Here is a 19,122-nt window from a genome sequence, read left to right as displayed (position 1 = left end):
CACAAGCAGAGGGAGTGGCAGAGGGAGAGGGAGAAGCAGGCTCTGCACTGAGCAGGGAATCCGATGCGGGACTCGATCCCAGGACCCTGAGATCATGACCTGAGCCGAAGGCAGATGCTTAACCATCTGAACCACCCAGGCGCCCTTTTTTAAAGATTTTATTTATTTATTTGAGATAGTGAGAGCACAAGCCAGGAGACAGAGGGAGAGGGAGAAGAAGAAGCAGGCTCCCCACTGAGCAGGGAGCAGGATGCGGGGCTCGATCCCAGGACCACTGAGCCATTCAGGAGCCCCAAATCTTTGTACTTTTTAAATGAGAGTCCAAAACAGGACCAAATATGAGCACTCAGTAAATCTCTTGTCTATCAAAGATTAGACAATAATTTTATTTATTAATAGATCAAATAAAAAAAGTAAAATTAGCAAAGCAAAATAAGAATTTTGGAAAAAAATTAACAAACCATTAATTACTACTTATTTTTTCTTCGTATTTTTTAAAGTCATATATATTTGGTGTTCAAAATTATGAAAATACCAAAAAGTATGAAGAAAAACATAATAAACATCAGCATTCTAGCACACACAGTTACTATCCTGGGATGTTTCCTTCAATCTTTTTTCTATGTATATTAGATATAAAATAATTTTATTGAAATACTGTATGTTCAATTTTATATCTTATTTTTTCTAACTTGATATTTTATCACAAATATTTTCCCTAACACACTAAAATATTTTAACAAATTTTAATCATACTATTATATCCCATCCTAAGTTATTTATCCATTCCCCTATTACTGATCATTAAGTGATATCCAGTCTTTTCTATTATAAGTAATATTGCGATGAACACTTTTATACATTAATCTCTGTCCCAATAAATGTTTTATTATTATGTATGGAAAATCCCTGGAAATGTAATTACCCAGCCTAGGAGCGTAAATATTTACTACATCTTGTCAAACTGCTTTCCAGAAATGCTGTACCTTATACTCTGGAGCAGCGTATATAAGTTCATGTTTCATCACACCCTCCCCAGTACTGACCATTGAGATTTTTTAAATGTTTGTGATAGTTTATTTCCTTTGCAGTTACTTGATTATTTTTTAAGTTGACTTTTCTCATGTTTATGAGTTCCTTGCACTTCTTTAGTTCATGTCCTTTGCTAATCTGTCGTATCCTAATATTTTTCTTACCTATTAGGACTATTCTTTGACACATATTTGGTTTGAGTTCATGTGAAGCAAAAACAGCCTTCACTGAAAGATGGCTCAAAGGTAAGGGGGCAATGGAGAGTGGAGGAAAGCGATGGGCGCGGAGATGGTTGGAAAAGGTTATTGTTAAGATTAAATTTGGAGGTGAGGTGGGTTATGGGTGTTGTCAGGTTGGAGACTGAGATGTTAAGGGGAGGGGGAGGACGGGTCGATGGGTCACGATTTTCGGGAGGTTCAGCTTCCCGGGGGTTGTGTTTAGGAGCAGGAGGGGTTAGAATCGGGGTTAGTGCCGGGATGCTGGGGTGGAGGAGGGAGCGCTATAACTCGGGAAGGAAGTGGGTCGGCGTAGGCTGCCAGGATTAGGGTGCACCCCAGATCTCGCCCGCCGCCACAGCCCAAGCCACCTCGTGGTGCCCAGGCCCCCGGCTGGACAGCCAGACGATACCTGTAGCTTCAATTCCTGACTGCGGCGCTGCAGGGCCTGCAGAGGATTTCGCTGCCGCCTAGCCAGCATCTCCCTCGCCTCGGCGTTGAGCGCGCACCGGTCGCCAGGGAAACAACGGCGGCGGCGTGGGACGGTGACGTAATCACTGCGCGTCCGCCTCGCAGGCGAATGGAAGAAAAACGTGGAGGTCGTCGTCTGTTGTGGTAGCCACCGCGCCACCCCGCAGGTCCTGGCCTTTCAGATTAGGCCCGCTGCCCAGGTAGTCCTGTTTTATTGGCCAGGGTTGGGGTGGAGGTGGGAGAGAAAGCCCAGCGGCGTTGGAAACTACATGTCCCACGGTACCTCAGTATTACCACGCCATTACTGTCGGGGTTCTCGGTGTTAACGGCGTTTGTTTTCTGATGCCGGTTTTGCTAAAGTAATCGTAAGGTACAATTTAAGCATCTTAAACTCTTAAATTAACTGCAAGGATAGCTATCCTGTGTGGCCTTCATGGGATACATGATTTTGTCGCATATTCTCACATCAAAGGACAGTTTTTAATTCTTTGCCATTTGGGGTTTTGCTGGTTCCATTTCATTTTAGTTTTGCATGTTGTCACGTTGTCTATCCTGAGTTCTGTGAGGACGGTGATTTTGTCTGCTCAACAAGTGTCTGAGCAAATAATTACGATCTCCATTTTGTATCTTTTCTCAGGGAAATTGTAGTAACATTTTCCAGGTGGTACGGAATCCTCTAAGTCCAATTCCCAAACTTTGCACTACAGCCAATAGGAATGATCATGGTACGAGCTCACTTTTCAAATGATGAACTACATAATGCGCTTCAGTACAACAAACAGGTTGATTCCACAGGCCAAACTACTATATTACTTATTTGTGTACTTTTTTCTTCAAATATACATAGAGAAGAACGACAAACAGGTGTCCACCTCATTGAATTTTCACACTGAACACACCCTCATGTCACATCACCCAAATTGGGATACAGAACATTACCAGCACTCTAAGTAGTCTTCCCCTCCTAATCCCTACCCACCCTCCTATGCCAAAAGTAAACACTGTCCAACTTGTAACAATAAAAACTTGATTTGCCTCTTAAAACTGTACAACAGAATCATGCAGTGTGTCCCGGCATCTTGTTGGGCTTTTTTCAGTCAACATGTTTGTGAGATGCATCTGTATCATGGTATGTAGTTGTAATTTGTTCAGTTCTCATTGCTCTCTGGTATTTCGTTGTGTGATACACTCTTAATATACTTATTCGAGCCCTGCATCATTGGACTCCCTGCTTAGTGGGCAATCTGCTTCTCCCTCTGCCCCTCACCCCACTCATGCTCTCTCTCTCAAATAAATAAATAAAATCTTTATTTTTTTAAAAGATTTTATTTATTTGACAGAGAGACAACGAGAGAGGGAACAAGCAGGGGGAGAGGGAGAGGGAGAAGCAGGCTCGATCCCAGGACCCTGGGATCATGACCTGAGCCGAAGGCAGACGCCCAATGACTGAGCCACCCAGGTGCCCCTCAATAAAATCTTTAAAAATAATTGACTCAAATAGCCATAGTATTTTTTCTTTCCTTTTTTTTTTTAAAGATTTTATTTGTTTATTTGACAGAGAGAGAGAGAGCACAGGTAGGCGGAGTGGCAGGCAGAGGGAGAGGGAGAAGCAGGCTCTCCACTGAGCAGGGAGCTGGACATGGGGCTCGATTCCAGCACCCCAGGATCATGACCTGAGCCAAAGGCAGCCGCTTAACCGACTGAGCCGCCCAGGCGCCCCCATAGTATTTTCATTAAAAAGGTTTGTAACAGGGACACCTGGGTGGCTCAATTGGCTCAGGTCATGATCTCGGGGTCCTGGGATATGCCCCACAGTTGGGCTCCACGCTCAGCAGGGAGTCGTCTTCTCCCTCTCCCTTCGCCTCTCCCCCTGCTCGTACACTCACTCTCTCTAATAGATAAATACAGTTTTTATTTTTTATTTTTTTTTAGAGAATTTCTTTTTATTTATTTGACAGAGAGAGACACAGCCAGAGAGGGAACACAAGCAGGGGGAGTGGGAGAGGGAGAAGCAGGCTTCCCGCGGAGCAGGGAGCCCGATGCAGGGCTCGATCCCAGGACCCTGGGATCACGACCTGAGCCGAAGGCAGCCGCTTAACGACTGGGCCACTCAGGTGCCCCAATAAATACAATTTTTAAAAAGGGGTTTGTAACAGGGCTCATTTATACTAAAATTGGACCGATACAGAGAAGATTAGCATGGCCCCTGTGCAAGGGTGACATGCAATTCGTGAAGCATTCTATATTTAAAAAAAAAATGTTTGTAACAACAAATGAAAAAGGATTGCTGTAAGATATTTTTAAATGGATTAATAAATCAGTACTTCTAAGTGGTATTGTAAGAGGTAAGCAAAATCCATCATTTATACTTATTTTACATATATATCTGTAAGTAAATTGGAAAAAATATTCTGTACTGATTTATAAGGACTTCCATATTTTAAATGAAAAAGGTACAGGGTCATGAATATAGTATAATTCTATGTTGGTAAAAATAAACAAATAAAACCCCTGCATGTGTGTATGAGCAATGGGGAAGGATGCAAAAAGCTGCCTACTCTTGTTCACCTCAAGTGGAAAGATGACTTTAATTTTATACATTTTGTACCATATTCAGGGTTATAACCATTTATTCCGTTGAGGAGCTTGTTAGAAATGCATATTCTCAGGCCCTACCACAGACCTACAGCATCAGAATCTATATTTTAATAATACCCCAGTGTTTCATGTGCATATTTAAGGCTGAGACATACTATTTAAGTATTCAGTGTGCTATAAGGGATGAGATTACTCTGCTAACAGCCTTTTTCATTAATTTATATTTCTTTTGATTTGTAATGCTCAGCAGTCACCTTAACAGTAGTCATTGCTTCTTTCTTGTTATCCCTTGATGCCATTATTAAAATCAAAGTGATGTGGGAAGCAAAGGCAAAAGAAAAATTAAATTTCCTTACTACTTACAGCCCACTGACAAGTCCTTGAAACAGGCAAAGTGACCTAGGAACTCAGCTGCCTCAATGTTAATACTTTGTTAAAGGCAAAAGACAATCATAGCCCAACCCCCAGGATCCTGTAAGTCTACTTTAACATATAAAAAATCCTTTGGAAACTTCCTTTATCTCTACCCTGCAAGATACATGTTGGCAATCATCCCCTAAGCATATGACCCACTGATATACATCTGAAGGGGTCTCATAACTGAGTTTTTACTAAACAGTAATAAATGACCTTTTCCTAACAATAGCTAGCTGCCTCAAGGTCCTGGAAACCGTTTCCAAAATTCCTAGAGACTTACGCTCTCCCTAACACCTTCCCAGCTTGAAAGTACATAATCGCAACTCCTCATGACCTCAGTGCAGCTCTTTCTGCCCACAGGTCCTGTCCCCGTGCTTTAATAAAACCACCTTTTTGCACCGAAAATGTCTCAAGAATTCTTTCTTGGCCATCAGCTCTGAACCCTAACATCTTTCCTACATCAAAAGTAACCTAAAACAAAGTTTTGTGGTGAGGTAGCTGAAACCGAGCAAAACATGGTGACTGTTTCTCCTGAGAACAAGGTATTTTGTAAAACTCATTATGATTTTCTTCCATCAGTGTGTTAAAATGAATTGTCAACTTTGTATTGCTACCTTACAGGAGACACTGAAAAAGAATTTAATGGTTTTTGAGAGACTCATTATGTAGAACTGGTGGGACCAAGTAGTTAGGAACCTACTAAAAAGAAATTACACAAAGAAAACAGAGAAAGTTGGCTATTTCAGGATCTTAAAACAATTCACCTCAAAAGTGTCAAATATTTATGAGCACCTTAGTGGAAAGCAGTGGTTGGACCTGTGGTACAAGATGTTTAAGGCACTGGGCTCAAAGAGCTTATGAGCTAGGGTGATGGACTAGAATCATGAAGCTGTACCACCTACCAAAGACTGTCATAGAAGTGTCACCTGCACAATTTCCTGCCAAGTACACATTGCATTTGAGTTCTTGAGTAAGATTATCCAATGAAAACACCAGGCAGTTTAAGTGTGAAGCTGGAAATAAAAGGATCAGGTGAGGTAGAAATATCTTAGAGGGGTTCTGCTTGGATATGATAGTTAAGCCTGGGGACTGGTTGGGTAATCCAAAGGAAAGGACAGAGCAGAGGACCAAGGACTGAAGTTGAAAAAACTTAGAAAAGGGAGCAGTAGTGAAAGTTTGGAAATGTGGGAAGGTTTTAAATTATTAGGGAAGTGTGGGAAGAATTTCAAGGGACATCCTGGCATTATCAAATACCCTGGAGGTGAAAACTCAAGGATTCAGAAATGGCCATTAGATGACAAAGGCTCTGGGGGGGTTGCAGAGGGCAGAGTGCAACAGGTTAATGGGCAAAATATTTAGGAAGAAAGTGATAGTGGACTTTTTCTAATTAGCAAATGATGGGGTCAACTAAAGTTTTTTTTTTTTTTTTTCCTGACAGAGACAGAGATAGCGAGAGCAGGAACACAAGCAGCGGGAGTGGGAGAGGGAGAGCAGGCTTCCCGCCGAGGAGGGAGCCCGATGTGGGACTCGATCCCAGGACCCTGGGATCATGACCTGAGCCGAAGGCAGACGCTTAACGACTGAGCCACCCAGGTGCCCTAAAAATTTTTTTTGAAGTCAAACCTGTGCATGTTTGTTAATAGAGGGAAAGCAGGGAGAAACTGCAGACGCTAGACAAAAATGGTGTAGTAGAGAACAAGGAAGGTCCTTGGCATGGGGAGGGCAGGGGAGGTGGGATGCAGAATTCTCTTCTGAGAAAGAAAAACTAATGAGATAAAGCCTCAAAACCAGTGGTTTTCAACGTCTGCTGAGCATCACAATCACCAGCAGAACTTTAAAAATCCTAATGCCCAAGCACACCCCAAACTACATAAATCCAAATCTGTGGGGAGTAGCATGCAGGGATCAGTATTTTTAAAGCTCTCTAGATGATTACATTGTGCAGCGCTGTTGAAAACCTCTGCCCTCAATAGAGCTACTGAGAGGAAGAATAATGAGGGAATTCCCACTTAATGGCTTTTATCTTCTCATATGGTTGAGAAGCACACTGCAGCCCAGATGGGATGAGCTCTAAGAACTAACATTTTAGTCCTTGCATTCACAGAATGAAAACAAGTATTGGAAGTAATAAAGCATAATAAAGAATTCTTGAGACGTCTTCGGTGCAAAAAGGTGGTTTTATTAAAGCACGGGGACAGGACCTGGGGGCAGAAAGAGCTGCACTGGGATCATGAGGAGTTGCGACTCCCATTCCCAATAAAATGGGAAAAAAAAGGCTTTGTGTAGAAACAACTTTTCTAACTTTTCTCTTTAAAGATTTATCTATTTATTTGACAGAGAGAGAGAGAGCATGCGCACACACGCACAAGCAGGGGGAGCAGCAGGGAGAGGGAGAAGCAGGCTCCCCGCGGAGCCCGATGCGGGGCTCAATACCAGGACCCCAGACCACAACCCAAGCCAAGGCAGACACTTAACCGACTGAGCCACCCAGGCACCCCAACTATTCTAACTTTTATGTTAATATGGAGCTGCTGTTAAATGCGCTGAGACACAAAATTAATCTTTATGAGCAAGGACAGTGTTATAGAAAACACCTCTTGCAAATAAAAAATAACCAAGGACTTAGTCACTTACTCTTGATTTTTAGGTAATAGTTGGAATTTATCACTAAGCTTTAGTCAAGAGGGTTAGGGTTTTCCTTTAACATATATTCTATAATGACATATAAGTGAAATTTTTGCCAGTAATAATTGGAGTATGTTATCACTCTATACTTGGGGCATATACATCACCCTTAACTCAGTTATTTTTACACAGCCCCTTGCTTTCCTAACAGATCCAGTAACAGTTGGCCAAAAGGATTCCATATGGTCACTAGGCCAACTCTGCTTCACAGTTGTACCAAGGAACTGGCATAGATTCCTTAAGAAGGAAGGTAACTGCTCAAAAACACTAATAGATCAGTTTTGAGAATCCAGATCTTTTGATGAAGTAAACTGCTTGGCAGGCAAGATACTCCTTTCCTTTTGATAGAAGATTCAAAGATATTTAAATTTTTTTTTATTTTAAAAATAAAATTGACTCATAAAGTGCAAGGAGAAATTAGATCTGTCCAGTGCTCTATATCCATCTTCGACAAACTGTTGGAAACAGAAAAGAGAAAAACAATCAGAAATAATATAATCGTTAACTTCCAAATTATTCCATTGTGGAGTTAAACTATGAACTAGATTTGATGTTACAGATAATTCAATTTGCACAGCTCTGATGATAAAGCTACCACTAGATGTAAGGCTCCTAACTTCCAGGCCACTGCTCTTTCCACTTTACCAGGCTGCCAACAACCAAAGAATTCAGATTGGAGATGACAAACCATGAACGCAAAGATGTACTATGGTCTACCAGGAATATTATCGAAAAGAATAAGGGGGTAGGAGGTGGCAAGAATATCTCCACGGTCCGTTTTCTTCCTTTCCTTCTTCCCAGTATGTTCCTTTTTGAAGTTTAATGTCACGGTGCAACAATGTTGCACGTGGTAAGGCATTCCCACTAAAGGCACGCAGTGAACTGAACTAGGACACCTACTGCAAGTTACTGGAGAAAACAAAACCTCCTCAGAATCCTGGTGTCTTTGGGAGAAAGTCACCCCTATGAAACATCCACAGGCGCTCCTGCCCCAAAATATTCGCCCGCCCCCAACGTCTCCCCTTACTCTCCGCCCCGTAAGTACTGCTCACCGACTCCAAAAAGATCAAGGCGCGGCAGGCGGATGAAGCTAGCGCGGCTCACGCCGCGGCCGGGCCGGAGCCCCGGCGTGGGCCAGGCGAGGTGGGCGCGCGAGGTGGGCGCGCGGGGTCGGCGGGGGCCGACGGGGGCCGACAGCGCGGGGTCTCAAGCCAGGTCCAGCTTTTTCTGAGTCGTCGCCAGCTTGTCCTGCAGCCTCCGCTTCCTCCAGTCCAGGTAGCGCCTCCGCAGCCGGTTCGCCTGCCAGCCCACCAGCACTCCGGACGCGAAGGCCACTAGCACAGACAGCTGCAGCGTCCGCTCGGACACGTCCGCCATGGCAGCCGGCGGCGTGCAGCCCGACCTACGGCGCGGTGGCGGGGTCAAATGGCGCCCCGCGTTCCCGGGCGGAGCGCGCGGCGGTGCGTGCGCAGCGCGTCCTGCGGTGCGTCCACTCTAAACACTCAGGGGCGCCTGGCTCGTCTTCTGCTGAAGTCTGGCCGGCCTGTGGGTGGCCCCGGCTTTCTCTCCTCTGAGCCGCCACAGTGATTATTGTTTGGCGTTAGATATTGTCTTGCCTTATTAGCAAACTTTGATGGTGTGCCTTTCCAGCCTCATTGTAAGCTCAACACCTCTTTGTATTTTCTCTCAGCGAGCCGCATATGTAACTCAATTTACTGGTAACCCATTAAAAAAAACCATGAAAATTATTTTAATAATATATTTTGTAGCCCAATATATACAGGATGTTATCATTTCAACACGTAATCAATATAAAATGATTATTGGGATACTTCTTTTTTATACTAAGTTTGAAATCTGGTGATTTTATAATTAACAGCATATCTCAATGTGAACACTAAATTTTCAGTGGAAATACTTGATCAGTATCTAGATTTCATAAAAGTTCGTTGAAAAATTAGATTCATATAGCCAGGTTGTTCCAAAGACACATAAAAATTTCTCCAATAACTGAATTGAATATCAGTTTTTATTTTTATTTATTTATTTTTAAAGATTTTATTTATTTGACAGAGAGAGACACAGCGAGAGAGGGAACACAAGCAGGGGGAGTGGGAGAGGGAGAAGCAGGCCTCCAGCCGAGCAGGGAGCCCGACACGGGGCTCGATCCCAGGACCCCGGGATCATGACCCGAGCCGAAGGCAGATGCTGAACCGACTGAGCCACCCAGGCGCCCCAGTTTTTAAATTTAATTTAAATTCATTAAAATTTTAAAAGAAGTTCAGAGTTCACTTCTTCCATCACACCAGTCACATATGGGGCTAGTGTCTACAATATTGGACAGTGAAGTCTAGAGGGCCATGCTATGCCAGAATGAACACTGGGTCAGAATTGTTGCGATGGTAAAAAAATTCTACTGATAAAAGTCATTCTGGTGGACAGACCCTAAGGTGGCCCCCGATGATTTCCACTTCCCAGTGTTCACACCTTTGTGTAATTTCTTCTCCTTGAATGTGGGCTTGATCTGTGACTTGCTTCGAACTAATAGAATAAAGCAAAGGTGCTGGGATGTCACTCCTGGGATTCCTTTATGCTATATAACATTTCTTTTCAACAGGCTGATGACTCTCCTTGTGGGCTTGATGAAGTGAGTGAACATATTGAAGAAGGTCATGTAGCAAAGGACTGCAGGTGGCCTCTAGAAACAGCAAGATGCCTCCAGCCAACAGCAAAAAACTGGAGCCGTCAGTCAGTTCTATGGTCCAAGGAAATTAACTGCCGACAACCTGAATAAGCTTGGAAACAGAATCTCCCCCAGTTCACCCTCCAAGTAAGAACACACACAGCCTGGCTAATGCCTTGATTGTAGCCTTGTGAGAACCTAACAGAAGACTGTGTGCCTGGACTCCTAACCCACGGAAAGCTGATATTCTAAATGTGCATTGTTTTAAAACTAATACAGTCAGGAAAGAGAGACCAGCATGTGGAGCCTGAACTCTTAGATTGGGGCCTAACTGACCTCATATTAGGAAATGGATTTTCATACTTGAGGTAGAACGCATCTTGGCAGAGAGATGATAAAGATAGTATTGGGTCCAGTATGAATTCATGTCTACCATGCTTCATGATCATTTATTTGGCAAATATTTATTGAATGCTGCAGGAGGCATTGGGAATGTAGAAGTGAATACAGCACATCTGCCCTCAGAGAGATTGGTGCAGAGTCAAAGATGGAAAAACAATTACAACACATTCTGATGAACTGGAATTTAGTTAAGTATGTAGCTTAGACTTAAGAAAAGAATGAAACCCTCAGAAACACTCTGTCTTATAATCCATCTAATCTATCAACCAAATCTGTTGGTTGTATTTTCAAAATATGGCCAGAATTAAACCACTTCTCACTTGCTGCTACCACTGGTTCCAAGCTACCCTCATCTCCTATCTAAGTCCCTGCAATAGCCGCCTTCAGGTTTCTGTACTTCTGTATCTGTCCACCACATTCTGTTCTCAATGCAGCAGCCAGAGTGAATCTTTGAGGTCAGGCGTTGGATCATCTCACTCTTCTGTTCAAACCAAGGCCCCAGCAGTGGTCCACAGAGCTCTGCATGATCAGTTTCTCTCCAATCCTTACTTCTCTCACCAATGCGCTCATTGTTTCTTGTGCTTACTAGGCCTGCTGCTACCTAAGAACATTTACATGTGCTGGGGCGCCTGGGTGGCTCAGTAGGTTGGGCGTCTGGCTCTTGATTTCATCTCAGGTCATGATCTCAGGGTCCTGGGATTGAGCCCTGTGTTGGGCTCCCCGCTCAGCGCAGAGTCTGCTTGAGGATTCTCTGTCTCTCCCCCTCTGCCCTTCCCCCCGATTACACACACACACACTCTGTCTCTCTCTCTCAAATAAATAAATATCTTAAAAATAAAAGAGAACCTTTGTGTGTGCCGTACCCCTGACTGGCACACTCTTTTCCCAGGTGCCTGTATAACTAACTTCCTCACCCCTTTAAGTTCTTGTCACCTGCCACCTTCTCAACAAGACCTACATGACTATTTAAAAATCACAAATGAACCAACCCCCACTCTCTGGCATTCCTGATCTCCTTTTCCCTGCTCTGTTCTCCTCCTCCATAGTATTTATAGCCTTCCACCTACTTTAGGATTTACAGTATTTATTTGTATTTATTACGCTTATTGTTTATTGCCTGTCCCCTGCCACAGTGTAAGCTACTCAAGGGCAGGGATTTTTGTCTCAATTGTATACTGGTGGATCCCAAGTGCCTGCAGTAGGGGCTGGTACCTAACACACAGTCAGTAAATATTTGGGGTTGATGACAGCAAGGAGTGGTCAGGGAAGTCTTACATGTGTGTGTCTGAACTGAATCTTGAAAGGTAAGTAGGGGGCGCCTGGGTGGCTCAGTTGGTTAAGCGACTGCCTTCGGCTCAGGTCATGACCCTGGAGTCCCTGGATCGAGTCCCGCATCGGGCTCCCTGCTCGGCAGGGAGTCTGCTTCTCCCTCTGACCCTCCTCCCTCTCATGCTCTCTCTCATTCTGTCTCTCTCAAATAAATAAATAAAATCTTTAAAAAAAAAAAAAAAAAAAAGAAAGGTAAGTAGGATCATCAGAAGAAATGAAGTTTCCCTGGATCTCAGTTTTTTCATTTGTAAAGTGAAGAGCTGGGTATGATTCAGTAGCTCTAAGACATACTTATTTTATTTATATTTTTTAAGTAGGCTCCATGCCAAGCACAGAGCCCAATGTGGGGCTCAAATTCATGAGATCAAGACCTGAACTGAGATCAAGAGTTGGATACCTAACTGACTGAACCACCTAGGTGCCCCTAAGACATTTTTTTTTTTTATCATCCTGTGTTTTATTTATTTATTTTTTTTATTCTTATGTTAATCCCCATACATTACATCATTAGTTCTAGATGAAGTGTTCCATGATTCATTGTTTGTGCTCACACCCAGTGCTCCATGCAGAACGTGCCCTCCTCAATACCCACCACCAGGCCAACCCATCCTCTCACCCCCCTCCCCTCTAGAACCCCCAGCCTGTTTTTCAGAGTCCATTGTCTCTCATGGTTCGTCCACTCCTCCGATTTCCCCCGCTTCATTCTGCCCCTAAGACATTTTTAAATCCAGTTTTGGCAGCCTGAAGTTGTATGCTCAAGCCACTGGTATTATTGCAAATTTGAATCTCACTTGAATTCTTACCTCATCCCTAAGTGGCCTTTGGGCTAAAAATAAACCCAACGCCAAGCTACCCTCATCAAGGCACATCAGGCCTTGAATATGGGAAAACCATAGGTGATTAGAGCTGGCAGAGACCATAGAAATGCCCTTTTGTTTGTTTTTAAAGATTTTATATTTATTTGTCAGAGAGAGAGAAAGAGAAAGAGAGCACAGGCAGGGGGGAGCAGCAGAGGCAGAGGGAGAAGCAGACTCCTTGCTGAGCAAGGAGCCTGATGTGGGACCCGATCCCAGGATCCAGGGATCATGACCTGAGCCAAAGGCAGATGCTTAACCGACTGAGCCACCCAGGTGTCCCAGAGATGCCCTTTTTTTTTTAGCAGGAGCAAACTCTGGCCAGAGGGGAGAATAGAGCGCTGGGAAGGAGGCAGGGATATAAGATTTTAAATCCTTTTTAGAGTCAATGTGTCCCTGCCTTGTGACTGTATTTTTCCCCAGAGTGCCTTATTTCAATGGGACATTTTAGTAGACTTGATAATGGTCAACTAGCTTTGAGGTGATGATTAAATTTGGATTAAGAGGCTGAATAGTTAAGTGTAATGAGTTAATTGATTACATGAGTGTCTTCTGAATGATACATTAACTGCTATTGTTCAGTTTGCTGTTTGAAGTACTTGCCCAGGGAAAAGGTTTTGTCATTTACAGTATTATAATTTAAAGTGTATAAATGGAATTGATTTCCTCTGCAACTCCAGGACCCTAAGCAACAAAGCAGTCATTTTATACACTAAAGCCTCCAGAAGGGGTGAAGCTTTGCCATGGTTAACATGGAACATTCATCCCCTTAGGTCCTTGAGCTCTGGATCCGGAAGAACTCTGGCTGGGTCTGTTTCCCTGAGCCACAAGCACACAGCCCTGTTGTCTCCACAGTTTTAACTGTCAGACCCTTTGTTTCCCATTCTCTTCCCCTGAGTTTTTGGAAGTGGGAAGAAAAATTCTTGTGTGATTGGGTGTTGTGCTGAACTCACTCACCTGCCTTCACCAGTATACACTCTAAGAGGCTGGGACTTCGGCGAGGTGGGCAAGCAAAGTAAATGTGCCTGGTTGTGTGATTTCCTAGTGAGAATCATTTCTTCCCTGGTGCATAGGCAAGAATGAAAGCCATACCGTGGGGAAAGGTGAGCCTTGATCCTTCTCTTTGGCAGGAGCTGTAATGCACTTCTGCAAGTCAGCCTCCCTAGTCTATAATTCTGGAGACATGCACAGTAGAATGGCCTCCCATAATCCTTTCAGAAAGAACAGAAAAATCCTTCCGAATAAGACCAGCCTGTCTCCTCATAATTCTAAGTGGTCATCTATAGTGCACTCATTATTCCAATATGTACTTCCTGAGTGCGTCCCATGTGCCGGATATTTAGTGCTACATATTCCATGCGGAGCCAATCTCAAGGATCTCCTATCAAGAAGAGAGAATGACAACAATCAAATCCTTGCACAAATAAATACAGCATTACAAACACGGGTGAGTGCTTAGATGAAAAAGTACTGTGTACCATGCTTGAGGGAACACAGCAGAGCCTCACTGTGGTTGGGAGGATGGGAGTTGTCAAGAAAGGCCTCCGATGGACTTTGCTGTTAGGACCTGACCTGAGACACAGAAGCACGAAAGGAAGGGAAAGGCCTTCTCTTGGCCGAGGGGATGCATTTGTGATTGTTGTGAGGCTGCAAGAAGCTGACTCAGTGAGAACCCGAGTGGCAGGCATTGAAGAGAGGCAGGAAAAGTAGATAGGCCTTGCAGGCCATGTCAGGGGCTTTGGATTTTATTTAGAGTGAAGTAGGCCAGTCGTTTGTTGCATGGTTCTCTTTACATATTAATAAAATTAATCTGATTTCTGTTGGAGAATGGATAGGAAGGTGCCGTGGATGGAAGTAGGGAAACTGGTTAGGAAACTACTCCATTCCACTAGTTCAGACAAGAGACCGTGGTGGTATATAGTCTATGATAGTGGATGTTTGGCAGTTTTGAGGTTGACCGTTTTTTCTTGCAGCAGTATAAAGGTGTTCCATTATCAGTACCACATAGCATTGAATGGGGACCACTGGTAGCCACGATTGTGGGGAGCACAGCATAACAGATACACTAGTGGAATCACTATGTTGTACACCTGAAACTAATGTATCATTGTGTGTCAACGTCAATAAAAAAAAAAGTTGTCTTTTGGCTTGCTTAATTTTATTTTTTTTAATTTTTTAATTTTTTAATTTAAATTCAATTAATTTGCATATAATGTATTATTAGTTTCAGAGTAGAAGTCAGTGATTCATCAGTCTTATATAACACCCAGTGTGTATTACATCATGAGCCCTCCTTAATGTCCATCACCTAGTTACCCCATCCCCCACCCTGCTCCCCTCCAGCAACCCTCAGTTTGTTTCCTATGATTAAGAGTCTCTGATGGTTTGTCTCCCTCTCTGATTTCACTTGCTTAATTTTAGAAAAGAAGTCTTTATCTGTTGTAGTGAATCTTTTCTTCTTCTGGCTGCTTTTAAGACTTTATCAGAAAGTTTTAACAATTTGGTTATGATATGTTTTGCATAGTTTTTCCAAGTTCATTCTGTTTGGAATGTGTCGAGTTTCTTGAATCTGTGGGCTTAATAGTTTTCACCAAATTTAGAAGACTTGACCATTTTTTCCTTCAAATCTTTTTATGCTTCCTTTTTTTTTTTTTCTGGGAGTCCAGTTACATGTATATGACTGTTTGATATTATTCCATAGGTCATGGAGGTGTTTTTCCCTCCTTGTGCAGCAACCTCATTTCTTGCACTTTGCCCTTCAAATTCCAGCCACCTCTTCTTTCCAGAACTCCAGTCTCCATCGCCTCAACTCAGCAAGACTCTGTGCCAAGCTCTGGTTTTGCCCTGCCTGTACCTTGCCCTTAGAAACCCTCAAAACTCTCTCCAGGTAATAGGGCAAGAATAGGGCTGATCTCATGTGTTTCCTTTATTTCAGGAGTCTCAGTCCTGTTCTCTCTGTTGTGCCACATCTGAAATTGATTGACGTCTTTTATCCACTTTTTAATAATTGTTTACAGGGGCAGTTCCTATAGCTGTTAATCTTTCATGGGTGGTTGGACACAGTTATATGTTTCGTGTATTTTGGTATGTTTATTTGGTTAACGTCTGGCTTTCCGCAGTGGACTGTTGGTGGAGACCATTTTTGTTTCTGTTTATCATTGTTTCTTCATAATGTGTGCTCAGTCAATACTTGTTGAATGAAATAATTATTTTTAGATAAAAAACATTTATTTGTAATTAAAAATTGCAGGTCATAACTTTAAAAAATTGACAAATAGCATCAACAACAGAAAATCCAGGCAAATAATGAAATGTTACAATTATAATTAAGAAAGAGGGCACTCATTACTATCTAAAACAAAGATATTTTGGATGTGTTGCTTTGTAAGCAAGTCAGAACTATACTTGTAAAGTACAGTCTCTATCAGCAGTGCAGTGTTGGCCTTATACAGGGTCTTGGGACACACAGTTCAGGGATTGGTGGATTTTCAAAAATGATAATATTTAAGAATCTTTTTTTTAAAAAACTCTTAAATGTGAAAGCAGGTGATTCATTGATGACTGGCTAACTTGCAGAAGTTTGCCCATTGAAAAGAGTCTCTTGCTAATTGGTTGCTTTTCAGAAGTGTAATTACTGATATGATGTTGTTATGGATTGATCAAGATGCATTTAAAACTGGTTATAGTAGTTATTCATTGTTTTGGTCATATTTTTTGTAGGGGGATAGAAAATTTATTTCCTCAGTCCCTCTTTTTAATCTTCCATCCATTAGAATTGCAGGAAATACTCTAGGAATTAGGCAGAGTTCTACCACTGTTATTGATCCTTCTTGAAGATGAGGTTTCATTTCCAGAAGTCTGGTTATCAACTGAGTATCAATCAACATGTTTTCATCTTGTTTTGTCTTTGATTGATGTGCATTTGTGACTCTGGGCAACAGATGTTAAACAACTGTAAGACAAACAGGAATAATTAAGAATATTATAAGATGGGACTAGAAGGCACATAGAAATCATGACCCAGTATTTCCTAGGCTTGAAGACAAATCCCACCAACTTCCTGAGTCTACCTTGAGTAGCCAAGTTTTTCCCTTAAGTTTTCCCTTTTCCCTTAAGTTTGGTTATGGATTGTTCCATCTCACCTGTGGAACAAAATGTAGGTAAATATGGAGTATGAGCAATAGTGCAAACTCCAAGGTTATGCTACTTTCCTTAACTAACTACTGTTGAGCTCTAAGGGCTGGACTCATTTATTATGTCAGTCAAAGTGAAGTTCCAGTTGTTGATGATCACCTCAAGTTGGGCAAATTTTATAGGCAGGATCATAATCCTCAAGAGGCTATTTACAAATTATTATTTATATCTCCAGAAAAAATAATAAATTGCTACTTTCAGAGTGTTACAACAAAGAATAGTATATGAGAAGGCAAAAGTAACAGTATTTCATAATTAGTTAAGTAGCAGAAAAATGCTAGATGATCTCAGAAGTAAAAACTGTTCTGCGTGTGGTACCATCAGATTTAAAAGTTCCAGCATAAGATCTGAAGATGTGTCTACTAATTTAGCTAAGGCCTCATTTGCTCTAAGACAAATAGGATATGCCTTAAATACTGGATCAAAAGACAGGTTATTCATAGGCCATGAATCTTTGATATGTGCCGTGCGCTAATAGCTTTAGATCGTGACCTAACCTTTCCTTTTGTGTACATACAAAAAGGAAGTTTTATGATAATCTGGGAGATGCTGTTTAGGTGATTGTAGACTGATGTTGTGAGACCATAGAAAGCCTTTTCCATTGCTGCTTTTTCCATTCCAGGAAGGAGGTTCTAAAAAGTGTGACTTAGTCAAATGGTATCAAGTTTTTGCTATTTCAGAAAAGTTTGGTACCCATTGTGCAAAATACCCAGTTAATCTCAGAAGTACTTCTTACTGTCTTCTAGTGGTTGGTTTTGGGTAATTTTGATTAATTTGTAATCTCTCCTTAGATACTGTCTTTCCTTCAGCCGACATGTCTTGGCCAGGTCAGTGAGGAGATACTTACAGGGAGTCTTAGAATCATCCTCATCAGGGGAACAAGCCAAAGACTGGGGAAAATATTTAAAAATCACATATCCAACAAAAACTATATGCAGAATAAGTAAAGAACTCTCAAAACTCAATACTAAAAAACAAACAGCCATATAAAATTGGTAAAGCTTTTAACAGACATTTTGCTAGAGAAGATAGACAGAAGATAGGCACATGAAATAATGTACAATGTCATTAGTCATTAGGGACATGCAAATTAAAACCATGATGACATAACACTACACACCTATTAGAACAGCTGAAACATTTTTCAGATGAAAATACCAAGCATGTTGGCAGGGGTTCTGAGAAACTGAAACTCTTATACATTGCCAGTGGGAATGCAAGATGGTATAGTGACTCCGAGAATAGTTTATCAGTCTTTTGTACGTTAAACATGCACTGACTTGCTGACCAGTAATTCCATTCTTAGGAATTTGCCTTAGAGAAATGAAAACTTATATTTACCCCAGATCTGTACATTAATGTTTTTAGCACCTTTATTTGTAGTAGCTAAAAATTGGAAAGACCCACATGTACTGTCATAGATGAATGGATGAAGAAACGTCCCTACGATGCAACAACACCCAGCAGTAAAAAGGAATTACTCTCGATGCACACAGCAACAGGGATGAGTCTCTAAAGCATTTTGCTATGTGAAAGAAACCCAACTCAAAGCTATATGATTCTATGTATATGACACTCTGGAAAAGGTAAAATAGATTGGAGAACAGATCAGTGGTTGCTGAGGGTTCTGGAAGGAAAAGGACTTGACCACAAGGGGGGAGCACAAAGGAATTTTTTAGGGTCATGGAACTTTCTGTATTCCAGCTGTGGTGTTGGGTACTCAAATCTATATGTGTGTTAAAACTTAAAAAATTACCAACTTTTTAAAGTAAATTTTATATGTTAACTTAAAAATAAAAAATAGGGCGCCTGGGTGGCTCAGTTGGTTAAGCGACTGCCTTCGGCTCAGGTCATGATCCTGGAGTCCCGGGATCGAGTCCCACATCAGGCTTCCTGCTCAGCAGGGAGTCTGCTTCTCCCTCTGACCCTCCTCCCTCTCATGCTCTCTGTCTCTCATTCTCTCTCTCGCAAATAAATAAAATCTTAAAAAAAATAAAAAATTAGGGGCGCCTGGGTGGCTCAGTTGTTAAGCGTCTGCCTTCGGCTCAGGTCATGATCCCAGGGTCCTGGGATCGAGCCCTGCATCGGGCTCCCTGCTCCGCGGGAAGCCTGCTTCTCCCTCTCCCATTCCCCCTGCTTGTGTTGCCTCTCTCGCTGTGTCTCTCTCTGTCAAATAAATAAATAAAATCTTAAAAAAAATAAAATAAAATAAATTAAAAATAAAAGACAAACGCACTAATTT

General features: G+C 42.1%; 3 protein-coding genes and 1 non-coding gene across 12 annotated transcripts in view; 2 read left to right on the top strand and 2 right to left on the bottom strand.

Moving 5' to 3' along the window:
* Positions 1-1,760, bottom strand: part of NPHP1 (nephrocystin 1) — a 53,758-nt gene extending 51,998 nt beyond the window's left edge. For all 9 annotated transcript variants that reach the window (XM_081796803.1, XM_081796806.1, XM_081796805.1 and 6 more), the window contains exon 1: positions 1,660-1,760. In XM_081796803.1, coding sequence (XP_081652929.1) covers positions 1,660-1,728 — 69 coding nt within the window. In that variant the 5' untranslated portion in view covers positions 1,729-1,760. The remainder of the gene's footprint in view (positions 1-1,659) is intronic.
* A 2,105-nt stretch (positions 1,761-3,865) lies between these two features.
* On the top strand, positions 3,866-3,968 carry LOC115940156 (U6 spliceosomal RNA). The gene has a single exon (XR_004074948.1). It is a non-coding gene; the product is annotated as a U6 spliceosomal RNA (small nuclear RNA).
* A 2,923-nt stretch (positions 3,969-6,891) lies between these two features.
* MTLN (mitoregulin) lies at positions 6,892-8,844 on the bottom strand. Its single transcript, XM_081796815.1, has 2 exons — positions 8,464-8,844; positions 6,892-7,873 (listed from the first exon to the last, which is right to left on the bottom strand). The coding sequence occupies exon 1, from the start codon at positions 8,793-8,795 to the stop codon at positions 8,625-8,627; it is 171 nt and encodes a 56-aa protein (XP_081652941.1). The 5' UTR covers positions 8,796-8,844; the 3' UTR covers positions 6,892-7,873; positions 8,464-8,624.
* Positions 8,845-8,932: 88 nt separating this feature from the next.
* Positions 8,933-19,122, top strand: part of LOC102747598 (two pore channel protein 2-like) — a 41,746-nt gene continuing 31,556 nt past the window's right edge. Inside the window, exons 1-2 of the mRNA XM_081796813.1 lie at positions 8,933-9,075; positions 10,036-10,248. The gene's annotated coding sequence lies outside the window, so the exon portion shown is untranslated. The remainder of the gene's footprint in view (positions 9,076-10,035; positions 10,249-19,122) is intronic.

This window comes from Leptonychotes weddellii, chromosome 10 (assembly GCF_054177405.1).
Source record: "Leptonychotes weddellii isolate Sample4059 chromosome 10, ASM5417740v2, whole genome shotgun sequence".
NCBI lineage: Eukaryota > Metazoa > Chordata > Mammalia > Carnivora > Phocidae > Leptonychotes > Leptonychotes weddellii.
Note: the sequence above shows the minus strand (reverse complement) of the source record. Positions and strands in the feature narration are given on the sequence as shown.

What these genes read in the sequence shown, in the direction of transcription:
- MTLN (XM_081796815.1), bottom strand. Translation starts at nt 8,795, where the DNA reads ATGGCGGACGTGTCCGAGCGGACGCTGCAGCTGTCTGTGCTAGTGGCC.